This window comes from Podarcis filfolensis (genome assembly GCF_964270895.1).
Source record: "Podarcis filfolensis genome assembly, chromosome: 9".
In the NCBI taxonomy this organism is placed as follows: Eukaryota; Metazoa; Chordata; class Lepidosauria; order Squamata; family Lacertidae; genus Podarcis; species Podarcis filfolensis.
This window is the reverse complement of record NC_139610.1, coordinates 74,378,003-74,399,161: the sequence shown is the minus strand read 5'-3', so window position 1 is coordinate 74,399,161 and position 21,159 is coordinate 74,378,003. Positions and strand designations below refer to the sequence as shown.

Sequence of the window (21,159 nt, the reverse complement as noted above, 5' to 3'; positions counted from 1 at the left end):
GCCAAGTGCTCTGCCAGTTCAACAATGGAGCCATTCTGCTTGGCCCCTCATGCACCCTTGGAAAAGAGGAAGAAAGACTAAGCAGGGAAGTGAGGAGGTGCCCCAGGAGACAGCCAGGTGAGTGAGCAACACCTGGTGGAAAGAGGCAAGAGAGCTAGGATTGAGATATGCTTAGGTTCTGTCACACCGATTTTTAAAGAACTGGCACCCATGTTAAGTTTTTCAGTAACATCTTTGTGCTGCATCTTTGAATGAAGAATTCTATTGTTTTGCCTTCATTAAATTTCCCTAAATGATTCTTAATGCAACCAGGCATTAGATTATATTGTATTTCTTACCTTCTTCTTTGTACTTCTTCATCGTCTACATCAGGGTCTCTCAAACTTGGGCCTCCAGCTGTTGTTAGACTACAACTCCCATCATCCCTAGCTAGCAGGACCAGTGGTCAGGAGTCATTTCAGAGTGCTGCCCACTGTCCAGCTCTCCTTTATCTTATTTTATTACGAGTTTGCTCATTTCCTTCTCCTTCCCATCTTTGCTCCATTCTTGAGGATTCAGTTGAATGCAGCCCATAGAATTGAAGGAGGAGGATCCTGAAAGTTCTTTAGGCCAACTCCCTAGCTAATTTACAGCAGTTAAAAGAGTGCAAGGTGCAGGTTTTCCCTTCAAATATATCTTTCAGACTCTACCAGCTGCTTGAAGTATGCACAAAGGGGAGGGGAGACATAATAGCACATCTTGGAGGCTGCATTTTAAATTGCATTTTAACCTGTATTTTAAATTGGTCCCTCCCCCATTATGTTTTTACTGTAATTTTACTGTAATTTTATTGTTGTTAGCTGCCCTGAGCCCGGCTCTGGCTGGGGAGGGCGGGGCATAAATAAATTTTATTATTATTATTATTATTGCCAACTTTGCGACATATGGAGAACTCATGTGACCGGTTTTCAAATGCTGCATTTGTCCTAAGATATTCTTTCTCCACTCCATACCCTGCCCACATTATGTGATTGTAGGGAAAGAATAGAGAACAACAATCCACACTCAGAGACAGCAATCAAAATGACAACCTAAAATGGCAAAGGCGGGTAAGTTGTTTCTGGTCTTTTCCCTCTTCCTTCTCACAGGCAAGCAGGTCATTTTGTCTCTGGCTGCAGGTCCTCCCTGAGGAGGTGGTGGTGACTCCCTTCTGCCCCATTGCCTCTCAAGGGAGGGGTGTGCTAGTAGAATGCTAAGTTGGAGCTTCTCTGCTCCCATTTGGGCCCCCAGGAAGCTGATTTTTTAAGGCAAACGGGCCACTTCCCCACCAACACCGGGCTGCCTTCAACCAGCCCCACCTACCTGCCTCCCTTCCTGTTACTCTTGCTAGAAAAATGCAACCTGTGCCATTAATAAAGATAGTGCAACTCGTACAGCACGTTGGCGACAAATATTCACACAGTTGTTCAAAAATAATTTTACACTCATTTTTTTGTTTTTTTTCTTGTTTTAAAAAATAAGTCCAAGGAGATTCAAGAAAAGGATAAGTTCAACATTGTTCCCGGTATCTGTGAGGTGCTGATGAAGCAGCGTATGAAGTAATAAAGATGATAGGGTGTCAGCGTTCTATCCCCGTTTCACCCTAGCAGTCCATGCAGTTGAGGGGCTGCTGTTTTGCCCCCGGTCGGGCCGATTTGTTGGGGTTGGCGGATAGCACACTCCCTGAGCACAGTTTTATGGGCTTCTTCAGTTGTCTCGTGCCATTGATGCGTCTACTAGTGCTAAATATCTTTGAAGAGACAATTTCTTGGCTTAAACATTGTTGTTGTTTAGTCGTTTAGTCGTGTCCAACTCTTCGTGACCCCCTGGACCAGAGCACGCCAGGCACTCCTGTCTTCCACTGCCTCCCGCAGTTTGGTCAAACTCATGCTGGTAGCTTCGAGAACACTGTCCAACCATCTCGTCCTCCGTCGTCCCCTTCTCCTTGCGCCCTCCATCTTTCCCAACATCAGGGTCTTTTCCAGGGAGTCTTCTCTTATCATGATGTGGCCAAAGTCTTGGAGCCTCAGCTTCAGGATCTGTCCTTCCAGTGAGCACTCAGGGCTGATTTCTTTCAGAATGGAGAGGTTTGATCTTCTTGCAGTCTATGGGACTCTCAAGAGTCTCCTCCAGCACCAGAATTCAAAAGCATCAAATCTTTGGCGATCAGCCTTCTTTATGGTCCAGCTCTCACTTCAATACTTCACTACTGGGAAAACCATATCTTTAATTATACAGACCTTTGTCGGCAAGGTGATGTTTCTGCTTTTTAAGATGTTGTCTAGGTTTGTCATTGCTTTTCTTCCAAGAAGCAGGCGTCTTTTAATTTCGTGACTGCTGTCACCATCTGCAGTGATCATGGAGCCCAAGAAAGCAAAATCTCTCACTGCCTCCATTTCTTCCCCTTCTATTTGACAGGAGATGATGGGCCCAGTGGCCATGATCTTAGTTTTTTTGATGTTGAGCTTCAGGCCATCTTGATGCGTCTACTAGTGCTAAATATCTTTGAAGACACAATTTCTTGGCTTAAGCATACAAGACTGAATATCTGAGTCAAGAATTTGTAAGAACCTAGTAAAATCTGATATTGCAAGTTCACTTTATTTTAGGTAGTTTGTAAGTTTTCGTGGCACTTTGTAAGCAATTGTCTCTTTCTCACATATTTGATAAATGGTGTGAAATTATTTTTGAACAACTGTGTGAATATTTGTTGCCAACGTGCTGTACAAGTTGCACTCCCTTCCTTTTGCAGCCAGTCCACTGGAGTCCCAGTGTCGCCCTGGTAGAACTCCCCAGGGAGGGGGACTGTCATGGACTGACTGGATGCAGAGGGGTGGCGGGAGGTACCAACTAATGAACTGCCAAGGGAACAAGACTCAGAGCCAGGGGGTTGGTGGTGGGATGACGATGAGCAGTCAGAGGGAGAAGAGGGAGCAGACGGGGAGAAGGAGGTCTTGAAAGCTGAAGAGGCAACAAGGTTTAGTGAGCAGGAAGAGGCTGTGGCAGAGAGCAGTCCAGAATCAGGGGAAGAATCAGAGGCAACTGGAGGTGGCCTGGGAAAACCCTATGGTGCTGAAGGTGGTTGGGAAGGGAAAGGGGGGCTGGAGAGGATCAGGCAGTGGTAACCCTGCTCTTCCTGGGCAGCAGTGAGCAGCATGTTCCTCGGGGGCCCAGGGCTGCCACCTGAGCCGATGTCCTCCTCAGGGCCAATGAGCAGGCTGACCCTGGTTTAAAGGGTATTTTGTTATCTATGTAACTTTCATGGTATTGTTTAGGTATTGCTGTTTGCGGCTCCATATTGATAAGCATGTATACGTTAAGCTTCCATTGCTCTTTTTCAGATAAAAAGGGGAAAGGGAAAAAGAACCTCCCGCAACGTAAAAAGCCCGAAACTGCTGCCAAGAAAGCACCAGCACAACCAGCAGCCAAGGGTCTGTATGCTCCAAAGCACATGGAAGGAAATTCCAGTGGGGGCACCATAAGAAAAACAATTGTGGGGTAGGGAGGCATAGATGGGAGAAAGTGTATTTCTAGGCAGGTGTGTCCCACATGTTACAATCTCCGAAAGGGAAGTCATGGTATGTTTCCTGCTAAAACTGCCATCCTATATTATCCCCCCCCCCCGAAATATATGATATATTGTTTAAGAGAGAGAGGGAGAAAATTGACCAAATTCATATTACAGTATGGGAATATGAGGTAGGGTATCTACACAATCATTTCTTTGACATTTAACATTTTTCATAAAATCATAGAGTTGGAAGGAACCCCAAGGGTCATCTAGTCCAGCCCCCTGCAATGCTGGAATCTCAGCTAAGGCATCCATGAGAGAAGGCCATTGAGCTTCTGCTTAAAAAGCTGCCTGTGCCTACAGCTTGTTGTAATCATTAACAGGAAGAAGAGGAATGAGGTTCACTGTCTTGAGGTCCTTGGAAAAAGGTCACACAGAATCACAGAGTCATAGAGTCGGAAGGGACCCCAAGGATCTTCTAGTCCAACCCCCACCCCACCCCTGGCACTCTGCAATGCAGGAATTTGCAGGGGGCCCATATAGGAATCAAACCCACAATCGTGTGTGCATGTGCATGCGCATAATGGATTTGGCGCTGTAGGTCACAGACTTCCAAGCCATTCACCTCCTTTCCATCTGGTCCTTCCTCCCAGGACTTCAAGGCAATGTGCACAACTCTTCCTTTTCCTTTCTCACCATAGCAACTCTGTGAGGAAGGTTTGTCAGAGATGACGATAACTGTGGGAGCGTTGCTTTTGCTAAGAGGAGGCAGGTATCGAGACTCCAAGTAAGTGCATGTTGTGCAGTGCAAAGGATTTGGTGCAGGCTTCCTGGCCCACTGTGGAGTTGCCTGCAACTGAGGACTGTGATCCTGCTTACCTATTGGGCGCCTAGTCAGCTCTCCAAGGAGAAAGCTGTTGAGAGCCCAGGTGTCCCCCTAAACTAGTGGTGCAGAACCTCTGGCCTGCAGGCCAATCCTGGCCCACCAAGGAGTCCAGTTTTGCTCAAGATGGCTCCCCCCCCCAAAGCCACATCCACCTGTCATCACTATGGTGGGCAGGGTGTGGAGTTCTGCTTTGCACTGACTGTGCCCATCGCTTCCCTGCGGGGTGGTAAAAGTGAGGTTTTCTGTCCTCTTGTCCTCTTAAGGTAAGACCGACGATCTTTGGAAACGGGGAGTAACATGGGTCAACTCCCCTGTGGGTAAAGCTGCCGCCGCATGCGCTGCCACGGTCCTCTTCCTCGGAACAGTTGCATTGGTCACAGTGTGTAAGTTTAACTCTTCTAGCAAAGGAACGTCCCCACCCCCATTGCCTTAGCTGGTTTAACTTCAGTGTAAAGAATCCTTTAAAAAAGAAAGAGAAAAGAATGGCATCAAGAAGAAGCCCCTTATCTTCCCTTTGATTTCAGTGAACGAGATGAGAGTCCAATTTTACACACGCACACGCACACACAGTGATTTCAATGGCATTTCAGTGTTGCCCTTGAATAGCTCAAAGACTTTTAGTGACTAACTAGGCTAGGGGTCAGCAAGGTTTAACTTGCCTGGGCCAGTTCACTCCAGCGGAGATCCCTCTGTGGGCCGGTGATTTCGGGCGTCTCTGTCTGTGCAGACGTGATTTCTGCCACTGCGGAAGTGAGTCCCCGCACCACACTGCGCCAGTTTAGCGTAGTGCGCGGGGACAGGCCGACTGGGCGGCTCGGTTCGGAGGTGGCTTGTGGGCCGGTTAAACGACCTCTGTGGGCCTCTTGTGGCCCATGGACCGTAGGTTGCGAACCCCAGAACTAGGCAGGTGTAGATTCATGTTGCAATCAGCAGTGATACCACCTGTCCCTAGAAAAATGGCATTGCCCCTGTTTTAGACAAAAGAGTCCCCTGTCCTGTTCGGACTTCAAACGGGACATGTTTTTCCCCATATTTGAGCTCAGCCAACCCCAAATGGTGGTTGCATTGCTGTTGGTGTGACTGACAAGGAGCCTGGCCCTGCGTGAACAGCAACAGGCAGAAGGGAGAAGGAACAACCTCTCCCTTACCCCCTCCAGTTTTGTGGTGTAGTGGTTAAGAGCGGTAGAATTGTAATCTGGGGAACCGGGTTCGCTTCCCCGCTCCTCCACATGCAGCTGCTGGGTGACCTTGGGCTAGTTACACTTCTCTGAAGTTTTTCTGCCTCACTCACCTCACAGAGTGTTTGTTGTGGGGGAGGAAGGGAAAGGAGAATGTTAGCCACTTTGAGACTCCTTAAGGGGAGTGATAAAGCGGGATATCAAATCCAAACTCTTCTTCTTCTTCCTCCTTCCCTCTGGCTGGTGCACCTCCTCAGCCACTGCCCATCAGTCTAGCATGATGCAATTCCACCACAACTTGGCCCCCTTTGCTGCCCTGACCTGACCTCTCCTCCTCCTTCCACCTGCTCCACATGCAAGCCCCTTCAGGTATACTTACACAGGGTAGAGCTACACTTCCAGCTGGCATAAAACTAGTGTGTTGGTATGCCCACTCTTTCATTCCTTCTTTCTTTCTAGATGTTCTCAATTATAAAAAGCATGCGCAAGTGTTAGCAGCACAGCAGAAGGTTCGGGATTTTGCTAATACCTACTACCCAAAGTGGAACAGTCTGAATGGTAAGCAGTGTGTTTTGGTCAGTTTTCAGAAAGCTTCTTTCTCTGCAAGTGTCTCCCCAACACTGCTTAGGGTCATTTCCCCCAGTATTTTCTCATTTCTGAAAATGTTTATACACCACCGTGTCATAAAAATATAGCAGTGGTTCACAATAAAAGCCTATTCCAATTGCTCAGCTGGAATAAAGGCTGCAGGGGAAAGGGGTAGATTGCCAGTGAAATGTGATGGTGTTATAGATTTTTTTAAAAAAGTTTCCTAGGCTGGATATGTCCCTCGCAGAAACCCGAAAGAAAGGGTTGGAGGCTCCAAGTGAAAAGATAAGACTTTACTGAATAAAGGAGTCCATCGGGTCAGCCTCCTAAAAATTCTGAGGGAGGCTGAAATGATCTTCACAAGCATCTACTCCTGCACACTTCTAACCTAGACACGTGATTACAAATAACCAACCAATTAATTATATCAGACTTCCCATAGCAATTGCAACCCACAGTTGTCATTCTAAACCAATCAGACATCCTTAGGCTCTTCTGATCATCAGTGGCGGCGCTTCATGCTCTGGCACCGGGGGGCGGACAGCAGGCGGGGGCAGGGCTGGCACGCTTCCTGGGGACGTAGCGCGACCCGCGGAAGCATAGCCTGCATCCTGGGGGTCAGCATGGTGTGCATCTTGAGCAGGGGTCAGCAAACTTTTTCAGCAGGGGGCCTGTCCACTGTCCCTCAGACCTTGTGGGGGGCTGGACTATATTTTGAAAAAAGAAAAGAAAAAAATAATGAATTCCTTTGCCCCACAAACAACCCAGAGATGCATTTTAAATAAAAGCACACATTCTACTCATGTAAAAACACACTGATTCCCGGATGGTCCACGGGTCAGATTTAGAAGGCAATTGGGCCGGATCCGGCCCCCGGGCCTTAGTTTGCCTACCCATGCTCTTGAGCATTGGGGTAGCCACGCCTCGGCTTTCCCCTTTTGCTCTATAATCTTATCCTGCTGCTTCTCTGCCTCAAGCTGACAGGAGTGCAGACTGTGACCCGTTAGCTAACAGCGCTGGTCTGGAAGTGAATCCCAGGCATATCTTAGGCTGGAAATGACTTTTGTCACAAATCCTGTAATGGACTGACTCAACATTAAAAAAACAAAATCTCTATCTCTATCATCTATCTATCTGTCTATCTATCTATCTATCTATCTATCTATCTATGTTGCAGCCTTTTTTGGGGGGGAGTGTTGTCTATTTATGTTTATATAGGCTCCCTGTGGAGCTCAGAAATCACTGCTTAAGACCTCAGGGTCTACCAGAGTCACCTGCAGCTCAGTGATCAAAGCAGCACCAGATGTCTGCATCTATGTGCCATATTAATTCCCTACAGTTCCTGAGAGTGATGCTATATTGTGAGCATTGTGTGACACTAAGCAGGCATCTAGACTGGTGCTAATGCGTCCCACAACCAAATAACCCTGACCGAGTAAGAGGCTCACCAGAGGCTACTTTGCTCCAGGTCCCTCTAAGCTGCACCTGGCCGTGTTCACCATACCTGCGCCTCCCCTGGGCTTTGCATGCTTCTTCTGACATGCACACATGGGCATTTGGTCCTTGAATTCTCAAAATAGGAGATGGCCAAGGCTGGGTTGAAAACTGTGCCAGGGGCCCCGTCAAAGTAGTAGCCCTTCAACTTAGGCTGGTGAGGAGCACAAGGTCATATCCACACCAATAGTGGTTTAGTCTTGCTGGCCACATGACCTGGAAAGCTGTCTGTGGACAAATGCTGGTTCCCTCGGCCTGAAAAGCAAGATGAGCGCCGCAACCCCACAGTCACCTTTGACTGGTCTTAACTGTCCAGGGTGCTTTACCTTTACCTTTACCTTTTACCTTACATACATTTAAAGCTCATTCCGCACACATTTAAAGTGCTTGACTTCCCCCAAAGAAACATGGGAACCATTGCAAGCACTTAAAGAAGAAGGCGCAATGCTCTGGCTGGGTGCGAGAGCTCTCCCACCTCCTTCCCAAAACATGAGCAGCTTTTGCCCAGCTTTGGTAAGGAGGTGGGTTAGCTCTTGCACCCTGTCAGAGCACCGCATCTTCTTCCCCAGGCATGCACCTCCAGATGGTGGAGACGTCAGGTGCCGTCCTGGCATCCGGGCATCTTCACTTGGTTGCAAATGGTGTAAAATGCACCCAGCGCCTGGCTGATTTCTAACGCTGCTGTGTCTCCACACTTGGAGGCAGCAATGATTCTGAATCTCAGTTGCTGGAAGCCACGGGAGGGGGTGGTTCTCTTCTGCTCGGATCCTGCTTGCAAGTTTCCCACTGTTGGCCACTGTGAGAACAGGATGCTGGACTAGGTGGGCAGAAGCTTCCCAGACTTTGGGACGGAGGCTCAAGGTCTGTGTCCTGATTTTTCTCAGCATATGCAAATGTGCCCATGGGCCTAATAATAATAGTAATAATAATAATAATAAATTTTATTTATACCCCGCCCTCCCCAGCCAAGACTAGGCTCAGGGCGGCTAACACCAGGTATAAAAACAGTTGATTGAAATACAACTTAAAAAACAAGATTAAAATGCAACATTAACCCTGATGCTCCCCTGCATGGCAGAATGTAGGGAGATGATTTGAAATAGATATAGATTGCGATTTAAGATCTTGACCTGGATTCTTGTAAACCTTTTAGATTATGGGAAATTTGCAATGGTTGTGAACTTATCAGACTACTTTGTCAATCTGACCATGCTCAATGAAGAACTGCAACTTGAAATTGGTAAGTAATGCTGAGACCATCGTGATGAAGAACCAGAGTGGAAAAGGAGCCTCCCCTTAGGCTCCACCTCCTGAAGGTCACTTTTCTACATGGCTCTCAAATGTATGGGGGTGGGCTGCTTGGGGTAGGCCAAGCACAGCTGGTAAAAGGCACTTCTAGTGAAAAAGCTCAATCCAGGAGCACCTCTAGTTGCATACCGGCTCCTTTAGAAGGATTGCAGCTCCACCCAGGACAGGAAGTTGTACCAATTTTGTGGCCAAGTGAACTACTCCCACACAGTGCTGTTGTATTCCCAGGATTCATGCTTGGCTTATTTCCTCTCATCCATCTCATCTCTGTGTCCACGCACCAGTCAAAGGCCTGTGTAGCTTCTGCTGATTCATGTGTTATTGAGAAATAGAGTGGAGTGTCATCAGTGTTCTGATGGCACCTTCCCCCAAAACTCCAAATGGCCACTCCCAGCAGCTTCATATAAACATTGAATAATATTGGGGTTAAAATAGTGCACTGTGGCACTCAATAGTGTAACCACATGTCTTTTGAGGTCCAAGTGGACTCAGTGGCATGGAGTGCCTTCTTTCAGCCCAGCTGAAATCCCTATCTGGACAGGGATAGCCTGACTTCTGCATTCTAAGCCCTGGTAGCCCCTAGGTTGGAATACTGCAATGTGTTATACTTGGGACTGCCTCCGAAGACTGTTTGGAAACTTCAGCTGGTGCAAAATGCAATGGCAAGATTGTTCACCAGAACAAGACAGTTTGAGCATATAACACCAATCCTGGCACAACTGCATTGGCTGCTGAGTAGTTTCCGGGCCCATTTCAAAGTGTTGGTGTTGAACTATAAAGCCTTGCATGGCTCAGGACTTCAATAGGATTGCCTCTCCCCATGCAAACTGACCCGGACCCTGAGCTTGTCTTCTGAGGCCCTTCTCTATGTCCCCCCCATCCCAGAGGTGCGCGAAGGGTGAGAACATGAAAACATGCCTTTTCTGTGGTGGCTCCCCAGAATGGCTCACCTGGTGCCATCATTACATGTCTTTAGGCGCCAGGCAAAAACATTCCTCTTTATCCAGGCCTATGGCTGTTAAATAATCTGTGGCTCGTGAAAGTGTGGGTTAGAGGACTGTTGTTATTATGATTGTTTTATTATTAGGCTTTATTATTAGAGCCAGTGTGGTGTAGTGGTTAAGAGCGATAGACTCGTAATCTGGTGAACCGGGTTCACGTCTCCACTCCTCCACATGCAGCTGCTGGGTGACCTTGGGCTAGTCACACTTCTCTGAAGTCTCTCAGCCCCACTCACCTCACAGAGTGTTTGTTGTGGGGGAGGAAGGGAAAGGAGAATGTGAGCCGCTTTGAGACTCCCTAGGATAGTGATAAAGCGGGATATCAAATCCAAACTCTTCTTCTCTTCTTCTAGACTGTCTCTCAGTATGCTTTAAATTATGTTTTTATTACTGTTGTTCTGTAATGTGTTTTTAATGTTGTACACTGCCCTGGGATCTTTTGATAATGGGTGGTATATAAATTGAATAAATAATATAAATAAATAAAAAATAACCACCATGAGGGCAAAAAAGCACTTGATCAATGCTACGCTCTGGACCACTGCAGCACAGAAAGATCAAGAAGCGGGAACTAGGTTGTGCTCCCTTTGTCCTGTTCTCTTGCAGAGGTCATCCCTCAATGTAATCAAGGGTAACTCTGTCCCATGACCAGGCCTGAATCCAGATTCGAATGGATCTAAATCTGTGTCATCCAAGAATCCCTGTAGCTGCCTCACCACTATTTTTTCCATCACCTCCCCCTAACTCCCCACCCCCAAAGGTATTTGTGATGGGTCAGAATAGATTTAGGTCTAAGGCAGGGTTTCCCAAACTTGGGTCTCCAGCTGTTTTGGGACTACAACTCCCACCATCCCTGACCACTGGTCCTGCTAGCTAGAGATGATGGGAGCTGTAGTCCAAAAACAGCTGGAGACCCAACTTTGGTAAACCCTGGTCTAAGGGGTCTATGACTAGTTTCTTTAGGAGTAGTCACCAGTGGCGTAGCGTGGGTTGTCAGCACCCGGGGCAAGGCAAGTAATTTGCGCCCCCTAACCCGTGGATTTGCGCACCCTAACCCTAACCCCCAGATGTTGCGCCCGGTGCGGCCGGCCCCCCCTGCACCCCCCACGCTATGCCACTGGTAGTCACACCACCACCTCTTTCAAGGCAGCAGGGACCATCCCCTCATGCAATGAAGCACTAACCACTTTCTGTTAGATATAAGAAGCAAAGAGGGACAGAAGTCGAGGCAAGTGGCCAGGCATATAGTCACTAGCACATGGGTAGGCAAACTAAGGCTCAGGGACCGGATCCGGCCCAATTGCCTTCTAAATCTGGCCCACAGACGGTCTGGGAATCAGCATGTTTTTTCATGAGTAGAATGTGTGCTTTTATTTAAAATGCATCTCTGGGTTATTTGTGGGACATAGGAATTCTTTCTTTCTTCTTTTTTTCCCTTCAAAATATAGTCCGGCCCCCCACAAGGTCTGAGGGACAGTGGACTGGCCCCCTGCTGAAAAGGTTTGCTGACCCCTGCACTAGAGAAAATGCAGTGCAAGCTGCCCAATGATCCTTCCTTGCTGCTTGCACCGGTCCATTGTTGGCATGGTTATGTCCTCCAAGCAGTGTTTGGATGACTTCAGTGCAAGTCTAAACGGCCCTAAATGGCCTCGGTCCTTTATACCTGAAGGAGTGTCTCCACCCCCATTGTTCTACCTGGACACTGAGGTCCAGCATCAAGGGCCTTCTGGCAGTTCCCTCACTGTGAAAAGTGAAGCTACAGGAAACTAGGCAGAGAACCTTCTCAGCAGTGCCGCCAACACTGTGGAACGCCCTCCCGTCAGTTGTTAAGGAGATGAGTAATTACAGTGGTACATCGGGTTACAGATGCTTCAGGTCACAGACGCTTCAGGTTACAGACTCCACTAACCCAGAAATAGTACTTCGGGTTAAGAACTTTGCTTCAGGATGAGAACAGAAATTGCGTGGTGGTGACACGGCGGCAGCGGGAGGCCCCATTAGCTAAAGTGGTGCTTCAGGTTAAGAACAGTTTCAGGTTAAGAACGGACCTCCGGAACGAATTAAGTTCTTAACCCAAGGTACTACTGTATATAACATTTAGGAAACATCTGAAGGCACCCCGGTATAGGGAAGCTTTTAAGGTTATGTTTTTATATATGCTGGAAGCCGCCCAGAGTGGCTGGGGCAACCCAGCCAAATGAGTGGGGTACAAATGAAGAAGAAGAAGAAGAAGAAGAAGAAGAAGAAGAAGAAGAAGAAGAAATAATATTGAGCCACCTGTGCTCTAGTCTTCATCTGGCTCGCTTCATAGCACAAAGCTCACCAGAATACCAAGGAACCAGTCAGCTCCACAACACTGGAGAGGCGGCTTGGGTGTCATAATGGCAGCTGCCCAGTTCACCATGCCATTCCATAGTGAAACCAGGGCCACATTCTTGAGGTAGGGATGCCTCTGAGGCCCGGTTGCTAAGAATCACAACTGAGGAGAGTCCTATTGTGCTTAGATCCTGCACGTGGGCTTCCCATGGAGGTATCTGGTTGGCTGCTGTGAAAGCAGGTTGCTGGACTAAAAAAGGTAAAGGACCCCTGACAGTTAAGTCCAGTCGTGAACGACTCTGGGGTTGCAGCGCTCATCTCGCTTTACAGGCCGAGGGAGCTGGTGTTTGTCTGTAGACAGTTTTTCTGGGTCATGTGGCCAGCATGACTAAGCCGCTTCTGGTGAAACAAGAGCAGAGCACGGAAACACTGTTTACCTTCCCGCCGGAGTGGTACCTATTTATCTACTTGCACTTTTTGGCATGCTTTCGAACTGCTAGGTTTGGCAGGAGCTGGGACCGAGTAATGGGAGCTCACCCTGTTGTGGGGATTCGAACCGCCGACCTTCTAATTGGCAAGCCCAAGAGGCTCAGTGGTTTAGACCACAGTGCCTACATGGGCCCATTTTGACTTGATCCCGCAGAGCTCTTCTCATGTACTTATAAGCTGCTACTTTAAATACATTATGAGAGATTGTAATGAAATAGATGCATGTAATTCATTTTGAGTTTGTAATTTATTTTTAGAAGAAAAGCACAAGAAAAATCTGCACAGACCTACTACATACTAAATCTCCTTCTGTTTTGCTCTTTTTCTGGCTTGGATCAAAGATGATATTCGGCAGAAACTTAATTCAGGATGGAGGGTCTTTAGATGGAACATCTACTTGTTTTCCAATGACAAAGTATCATGGCCAGCTGCTGTGAATAGATGTCAGGAGGTTAATACCCATCTGGCTTCCATTACAACCCAGGAAGAACAGGTGAGCTGGACACATACAAATTAGGAATAATCTTGCACAGGCTAATGGTTTCATTTTTTATTTTACCTTTAAACCATTTCTATACTGCTTAATATACAGAAATATCTCTAAACAGGGCAGAGCAGATTAAAAACACAAATATTACAAAAGTATAAAATCAAACCATTGATCATACAACACTAATAAAAATATACTGATATCAGAACTGGAATTTTGCTAATCCCTTTATCTACAGTGAAGACCTCTTAGTCTAATGACTCTCTCAGGAGTAAACCCACCATCCCAGGACTCAAGCAAACTCACAGGTGACTCCAACATCTCTCCCAACAAAGAAGGTCCCCTGAGCCTGCTGGCCTCACCCTGGCCTCTCACTCTAGGGTTTATGGGCAGGAATCAAGGTCTGATGGAGCTTCCTCAGGCTGCCCACTACTGTACTGTGTCCCATTGATCAGCTGCACCATACATATGAGTTTTATTCCTTTTCAGTGCCTATAAATGTCACCTGCAGCCAGGGATGCAAGACAATTTCACTTCTCTCCACTTTTGGTGGTGCCTGTTTCACGCTCTAGGACTCACAAATGGAACATAGATATGCAGAATGGCATATCTACAACCCATAAGAACATAAGAGGAGCCTGCTGGATCAGGCCAATGGCCCATCTAGTCCAGTATCCTGCTGTCATAGTGGCCAAAGAGATGCCTGTGGGAAACCCATGAGTGGGATCCAAGCACTAAAGCACTCTTCCCCTCCCACATTCTCCAGCAGCTGGCATTCAGAAGCATTGCTACCAAGCCACACAAAGTCTGACAACAAAACATTGCACCACTTATTGATGGGCTTGAGTAATTTAAACTATTATATAATTACGCAAATTATGTCCTCATTACATTATTCCACTCCATTTATTTCAGTTCAGATGAAATGTAATTCAATTGGGGGAAATGTAATCAAATATATTTTGTTTCCAGATTGAAATCAGCAGCAGCAGCAGCAATTACCTATCATATTTGGATTGAATCACAGATATTTTTCAGATCTTTTACAGTCATACCTCGGGTTGAATGTGCTTCAGGTTGAGCGCTTTCAGGTTGCGCTCCGCGGCAACCCGGAAGTAACGGAGCGCGTTACATCCGGGTTTCGCTGCTCGCGCATGTGCAGATGCTCAAAATGTTGCGCACATGCGCGGAAGCAGCAAAACGCGACCCGTGCAGTCACGGCTTACATTCTATTCAGGATGCGAATGGGGCTCCAGAACGGATCCCGTTCGCATCCTGAGGTACCACTGTATAAGGTTTTTTGGTTACATTTTTGAGATTTTACATTCCTGAGAGTTATGATTAATTTTTTTATTTTGTATGTTTTTATTGTTGTAAGCTGCTTTGAGACTTAGATGGTGAACAATGGATTTTTTTATTTTAGAAAATAACTACCTAATAAATTTCCAAGCTATACACAGGACAAATAAGTAAACAGTAGCAATTTCTGCCTCTGCTTCCAGCAGAATTCTCTAACATTCCTAAACATGACAATTTCGTTTATAGCCCTACATGCCCAGTAAAGACTTTGAGTCTGATTTGTTCTGTTCTGTTGAAGATCTATATAGATACAGAAGTTAGGAATAAGAAACACAATTTCTGGATTGGCGTCAAGAAGAACCCAAAGAAACCTAATGGTGTCGAATGGGTTAATGGTGCGGATGCTAAAGTAACGTGAGTTTGTGAACAAAATTTCCTTATCTCCTGCACTGCATTCCTTTTCCTTTTTTTAAAAAAAAAAAAAACAAGAGCTCCTGATATTCTTTGAATCTAGAATCCAGCACTGGTTTTGTTTTTCACAAGATACAGGCTTCCATTGAGAGCCAGTGTGGTGTAGTGGTTAAGAGTGGTAGTCTCGTAATCTGGTGAACCTGGTTCGCTTCCCCGCTCCTCCACATGCAGCTGCTGGGTGACCTTGGGCCAGTCACACTTCTCTGAAGTCTCTCAGCCCTGATCACTCACCTCACAGAGTGTTTGTTGTGGGGGTGGAAGGGAAAGGAGAATGTTAGCCGCTTTGAGACTCCTTAAGGTAGTGATAAAGCGGGATATCAAATCCAAACTCTTCTTCTTCTTCCATTGCAAACATTTTTAACTGTTCTGTCAATGAGGAGTGGGCTGGTAGTGTTCTTACTGCCCAGTCACATCAGAAACACTCCAAAAGGACACACACTAATACTTGGTATTTGGCAATGTTTGATCGGGGGCACAGACATTGTTAGACCTGGATACATGGGACCCAGAAGCTGAATTCTCAAGTCTCAGTGTCTCAAGTATCAATGAATCTCTGCAGGTCACTTTGAGAACACCATATGATCATAGAATCTTAGACTTGGAAGGATCCCTGAGGGTCTTCTGGTCCAAGCCCCTGCAAAGCAGGAATCTCAGCTAAAGCACCCATGACAGATGGCCACCCAACCTCTGCTTAAAAACCTCCAAGGAAGGAGAGTCCACAACCTCTTGAGTGAGGCCTTTCCACTGTCCAACAGCTCTTACTGTAAGAAAGTTCTTCTTGATGTTTAGCTGGAAACTCCTTTTTCTGTGACTGCTCTTAAGCAGATGATAGCAGAGTAAACAAAGTCTCTCAATAGAAAAATAGAAACTTTGAAGGGGGGAAAAATAGATTAAAAATGGAAAAGATTAAAAGGAGCAGTCAGTGAAATGAGGAATGAAAGTAAACCAGAGATTATTGAAATGGAAAAGTGGAATAAGAAATGACATAGAGGATCTAGATGAAACTATGTCAAGACTAGAAGGAACATCTGATGAAATAGAAGAACCCACTATACAAATGTACGGAGAAATGAAGCAACTAAATGATAAAGCTGAGATTCTGAGAAACAAAAATGAAGTTATAAATGGAAAGTGACAATTAAATGCAGACCTTTCTATCTTCCCCGGGAATTTACAACAGTGGTGTTAACAGCGGTGTACATAGCACCAACTGCAAATGCATGCAGGGCCATGAGTAGTATGCATGAAAACATCAATGCTAAATTGAGCAGATACCCGGAGGCTGTGCACACTATTGCGGGGGACTTCAATCACACAGATGTGAGGGCAGTACTCCCAAAATTCCATCAGCACATTGAGTGTGCAACAAGGGGAGAAAATACTCTTGACAAGGTGTATACGAACATTAGATGGGCATATGAGGTCAAGACCTTGGCACACCTCGGTGGTTCAGATCATGTGTCCCTGCTTCTGACACCAGTATACACACCCCTCAGGAAACAAGGTCAGATACAAACACGGATGGTTACGGTGTGGCCTGAGGGAGCCTCTCAGCAACTGCAGGACTGTTTCCAAATAGCATGTTTGGCTTCACTTCCTACATGAGGGCAGACTGGCAGCCTCTTTTTGTGTTTGTCTATTTAACTCACCAGGGCTCTTTTCAGGGGGAACTTACAGGAAATCATTTCTGGCACTCTCAGGTGGTCGCCATTGCCATTCTAAAAGAACATGGTAAGAGCCAGCAAACTCTTTTTCTAGAAAAATAGCTCTAGTTAGGGTTTATATCACATATTTTCACAATAACCTTTAAATAAAATACATTGTTTTTTAGCTGACTTCCCACCCTCACCACAACAGCATTTTTGTTCAGACCTTTTCTACTGCATTATATTTTCATCTATTATGAAAAATTCTCTTTTACAACTTTTTGGTCATTTTTCTTCCGCTGCTTTTATCTTGAAACCTATCTGCAATTTGATTTGATTATAATATATATATTATAAGCTTCTGGTCTTTGGGGAATAGCCCATTTAAACATTTTCTTCATTTCATTAAAATCATTTTCCAAAAATCTTTATATTTTTTACATGACCACCACAAATGAAAGAAAGACTCATCTACCTGCTTAAATCTCCAGCATTTACTTGACACATTTTTATACATCTTGGCAAGTTTATTTAGCATTAAATGCCACCTGTACATTATTTTAAGATAGTTTTCTCTTAATGTATAACAAGCCGCAAATTCCATAACTTATCCCAAGTAGCCATAGCAATATTATGACCTAGGTTTTTGGCCCACTGTGTCATTGTTGCCTTAACCAATTCATCTTTAGTGTCCCATTCTAATAATATTTTAGAAATCAGTTTTTCATTACTGTCAAGCAACCCCATTCAGTACCATAAAACACATCCTTCTTAAATAGTTAATTTACTTGATACTGAAACCAACCCACCGCCAGGTCTTGCTTTTCTTTTCTTTTTTTAAGCTTATAACTGTTTTCAGCATAACAATATATCTTTGTAAGCCCCCCAATTCTCCTTCATATTTCTTTTTGAGCACAACCCTCTATGGGGGATAACCACAGTGGTGTTTTCCTTTCAAGGAGATAATTATACCTGGTCCATAATCCAAATAAATTCATCACAGAGTGATTTAAGAAGTCTTTATGCTAGACAAAGAGGTGCTGGAACTCACCCTGACCACCTCCCTTCTTCTCTTAGAATGGAAATGGCACTGTTAGAGAAGTGCTGTGAATGCTAGCTGAGATAAGCAATCTGGGAATCCAGCCATTTTTACAGTGATTTATTGGTAGCTTCAAAGTATTTACAAGAGTTCAAAGAACGACACCATCATGATCAGTCAGTTGCCTTGAATGGCAACTTCCGCTTCTTCCCCCAGCAAATCCATTTCCTAATCCCAGACCCCCTTCTACCTCTGCTCCGAGTGTGGCTGGGCCCTGGAAATGGCCCTCCCCTCTCAGATTCATTCTCTCCCGACAGCCCTTTGTTTTCTTCCTCCTCCTCCGAAGAGCAACTGCTAATTAAAGGCACAGGATCTCTGTAAGTGCCCATTCTCTCCCCCCTCTCCTCCTTCTCTGCCTCCAATTCTCTGACAGGCACCCACCTGAGAGGTGCCAAAACTAAGTTTGCTTAAGTTCTGGCTGGGGGAAAAAGCCGTTTATGGACCTTCACTTTTTCATATCACAGATATGCGTGGCAACCATATCCTTCCAGATCCAACTATCTAGTGCGGGTTTTTTTAATACTATCCATTCCTTAATCCATGTCAAACATGCTGAGTTAGGGCTCTTCTAAGCAGTTGCTATTGTGGGGTGGGATTCCGTCACATATTGGCAAATTCAGGTTGTGTAATTAAAGACAGGAAGAACTATTGACCAGTCACAAATACCCCTTTTGAGGGAAGGTGCTGGAGAGGGTTGTGGTGGGACAGCTGCACACGTTCTTGGGAGAACACAAATCATCTAGATTATTATGTTTTCATATATGTTGGAAGCTGCTCAGAGTGGCTGGGGCAACCCAGTCAGATGGGTGGGGTACAAATATAAAAACAACAACAATAGAAATAGTAATTGTTGTTCCAATCTGGGTTCAGGCCTGGCAACAGGACTGAGTCAGCTGAGCAAGACAGGAGTGTGACCTTGTGGACAATGTATTACAGTGGTTCTGATCCTACTCTTGGGAATGATTTGAGAAAAGAAACCAACCTTTGAACAAACCATCACAAATATAAAAGAGGGTGTGTGTGTTTTTAACATTTATATAATGCTGGAAGGTAGAGATGAAATAAGTATCCTTCCTGTACTAATTAGTGTTGCCTCTTCTTTTCAGATATTGGGATAGATCCACTGGCCAGCCAGATGCCGAAACGGGTGAAGACTGTATTTTAATTAGCAAGGTGTGTCCACTGCTAAGTTGCTGGCATGACTATCCTTGCTTTTTGCAAACAAAATATGTTTGTAAGAAGTCACCTGATCCGAAGTTTATGGGTGCCATGCCTTAAGATGTAGGAATCAACCATCCCTACAGAAAAGCAGTCAGATAACACTGGATACAGTAAAATGAAGAACAGTTCCATCTGTTGAAATAAATTGAAAATGTGCACCAACAGTTATTTCCTACAGTATTTTGTACAGGGCATGAAACAATTACTGCGATATCATAGGTTAACATCCCCCAGATTCAAGCAAAATAGTCTTTCTCTAACTTCCAATGGGTTCAAGGTAGGAAAATATTTTGCACAGGCTGGACCTACCAGGCACATGAAAAATCTCTGTCATAAGAATATTCCTGCAAGGCCAAACAAACTTGTCCAAAATTCAGTCTTCACAGTGGCCGTTCAGACGCCTCAATGAGAAGCCCACCAGTAGGACTTGTCTGGTCCTCAAGAGAGATGCATCACCCTGGGAGGGAGTTAGATCCTGGGAAGAGTACCAGTGCTCCTCTCTATCCTCTCATATGTCACCTAGACATGTTGCGCCCCCTCCACCCACACCTCCTGTGCCAGTTTCGCCTCCAATCCTGACCCCCCTTCTGGTGCTGCTAGAGCTTGCCCTTAGCCCATCCGCTCAGCAGGAGTTGGGCATTCAGTCTGGTTCAAAGCTGCCACTCTCACCAAGGTCATGGAGATGCCAGACAGATCAGGTCCAGCCCTCCAGAACGAGTTCCTGTTTGCTTGCCTGTTTGCAGTGCTAAATTTGTGCCTACTCTGCTTTCATATAAGGCAGGGGGTTGCTTGTTGGATCAAGATCTTAGCTTGTTAGCCATGTGTCACATCTGCTGAGTCTTGGAACTTTCTTTCACCTTTGTACTGCACTGATCTCGGCTTGAATGATTTTGGCAGTAGCCATACCTCAAGTTCCAATTCTTCATCCAGTGAGGGCCAGAACATCATTTTCAAAACCATCTAAGCTTGACAGTCACCCCTTCTTCTTGTGGGAGGGGGATCAAGTTTAACTGCACTATGTGAAAAAGCACTCCCCACCCCTGAACTTGCTTACACTGAAATGCATTTGCTATTTTACTGCCCAGTCACCCTGTTCAGAGAGATCACAGCTGTCCATCGAGGCGCAGGTCAATTCTGTGTTCAGGGCAGCTGTCTAGCAGCTCCATCTGGTACATAGGCTGAGACCCTACCTGCCCGCAGACTGTCTCGCCAGAGTGGTGCATGCTCTGGTTATCTCCTGCGTGGACTACTGCAATGCGCTCTATGTGGGGCTACCCTTGAAGGTGACCCGGAAACTTCAACTAATCCAGAATGCGGTAGCTAGACTGGTGACTGGGGAGCGGCTGCCGAGACCACATAACAACGGTCTTGAAAGATCTCCATTGGCTCCCAGTACGTTTCCAAGCACAATTCAAAGTGTTGGTGCTGACCTTTAAAGCCTGAAACTGCCTCGGTCCAGTATACCTGAAGGCGCGTCTCCACCTCCATCGTTCTGCCGGACACTGAGGTCCAGCGCCGAGGGCCTTCTAGCGGTTCACTTGCTGCGAGAAGCCAAGTTACAGGGAACCAGGCAGAGGGCCTTCTCGGCAGTGGCACCTGCCCTGTGGAATACCCTCCCACCAGATGCCAAAGAGAAAAACAACTACCAGATTTTTAGAAGACATCTGAAGGCAACCCTGTTTAGGGAAGCTTTTAATGTTAACAGACCATTGTATTTTAATATTTTGTTGGAAGCCACCCAGAGTGGCTGGGGAAACCCAGCCAGATGGGCGGGGTATATATAATAAATTATTATTATTATTATTATTATTATTATTATTATTATTATTATCCCAGAAGGGATTAAGTTTGACCACCAAGATATGACTGTACTCACTCTGTCTCCCCCCCTCTCTCTCTCTCTCTCTCTCTCTCTCTCTCTCTCTCACACACACACACACACACACACACCAGTGATTGCTTAACTGCTTAAAAAAAATCATGGTCGAGTATGAAGGAATTAGCAGTATAAAAACATCTTCAGAGTTTCCTTATTAGTCTTTGTACACTAAAAACAATACATTTTATTTTGGCAGCTTAAAGACTAAAGAATGTATTGTGTTAATGAGAACCACACTACAGTCATACCTCGGGTTACAGCTGCT

The 21,159-nt window shown here is 45.7% G+C and overlaps 1 protein-coding gene across 3 annotated transcripts; it reads left to right on the top strand.

The window, feature by feature from the left end:
• Positions 1-4: 4 nt before the first annotated feature.
• On the top strand, positions 5-19,179 carry LOC310742394 (C-type lectin domain family 4 member D-like). Of its 3 annotated transcripts, none has more exons than XM_083571856.1 (9): positions 5-117; positions 1,017-1,088; positions 3,360-3,449; positions 4,679-4,798; positions 6,053-6,151; positions 8,829-8,915; positions 13,131-13,282; positions 14,877-14,992; positions 18,901-19,179. In XM_083571856.1, the coding sequence occupies exons 2-9, from the start codon at positions 1,076-1,078 to the stop codon at positions 19,070-19,072; spliced, it is 849 nt and encodes a 282-aa protein (XP_083427982.1). In that variant the 5' UTR covers positions 5-117; positions 1,017-1,075; the 3' UTR covers positions 19,073-19,179. The 3 variants fall into 3 exon arrangements, with proteins under 3 accessions (XP_083427982.1, XP_083427983.1, XP_083427984.1); XM_083571857.1 differs by having other exon boundaries at positions 32-117; positions 14,877-14,955; XM_083571858.1 differs by lacking the exon at positions 14,877-14,992 and having other exon boundaries at positions 32-117; positions 18,901-19,056.
• Positions 19,180-21,159: the final 1,980 nt, after the last annotated feature.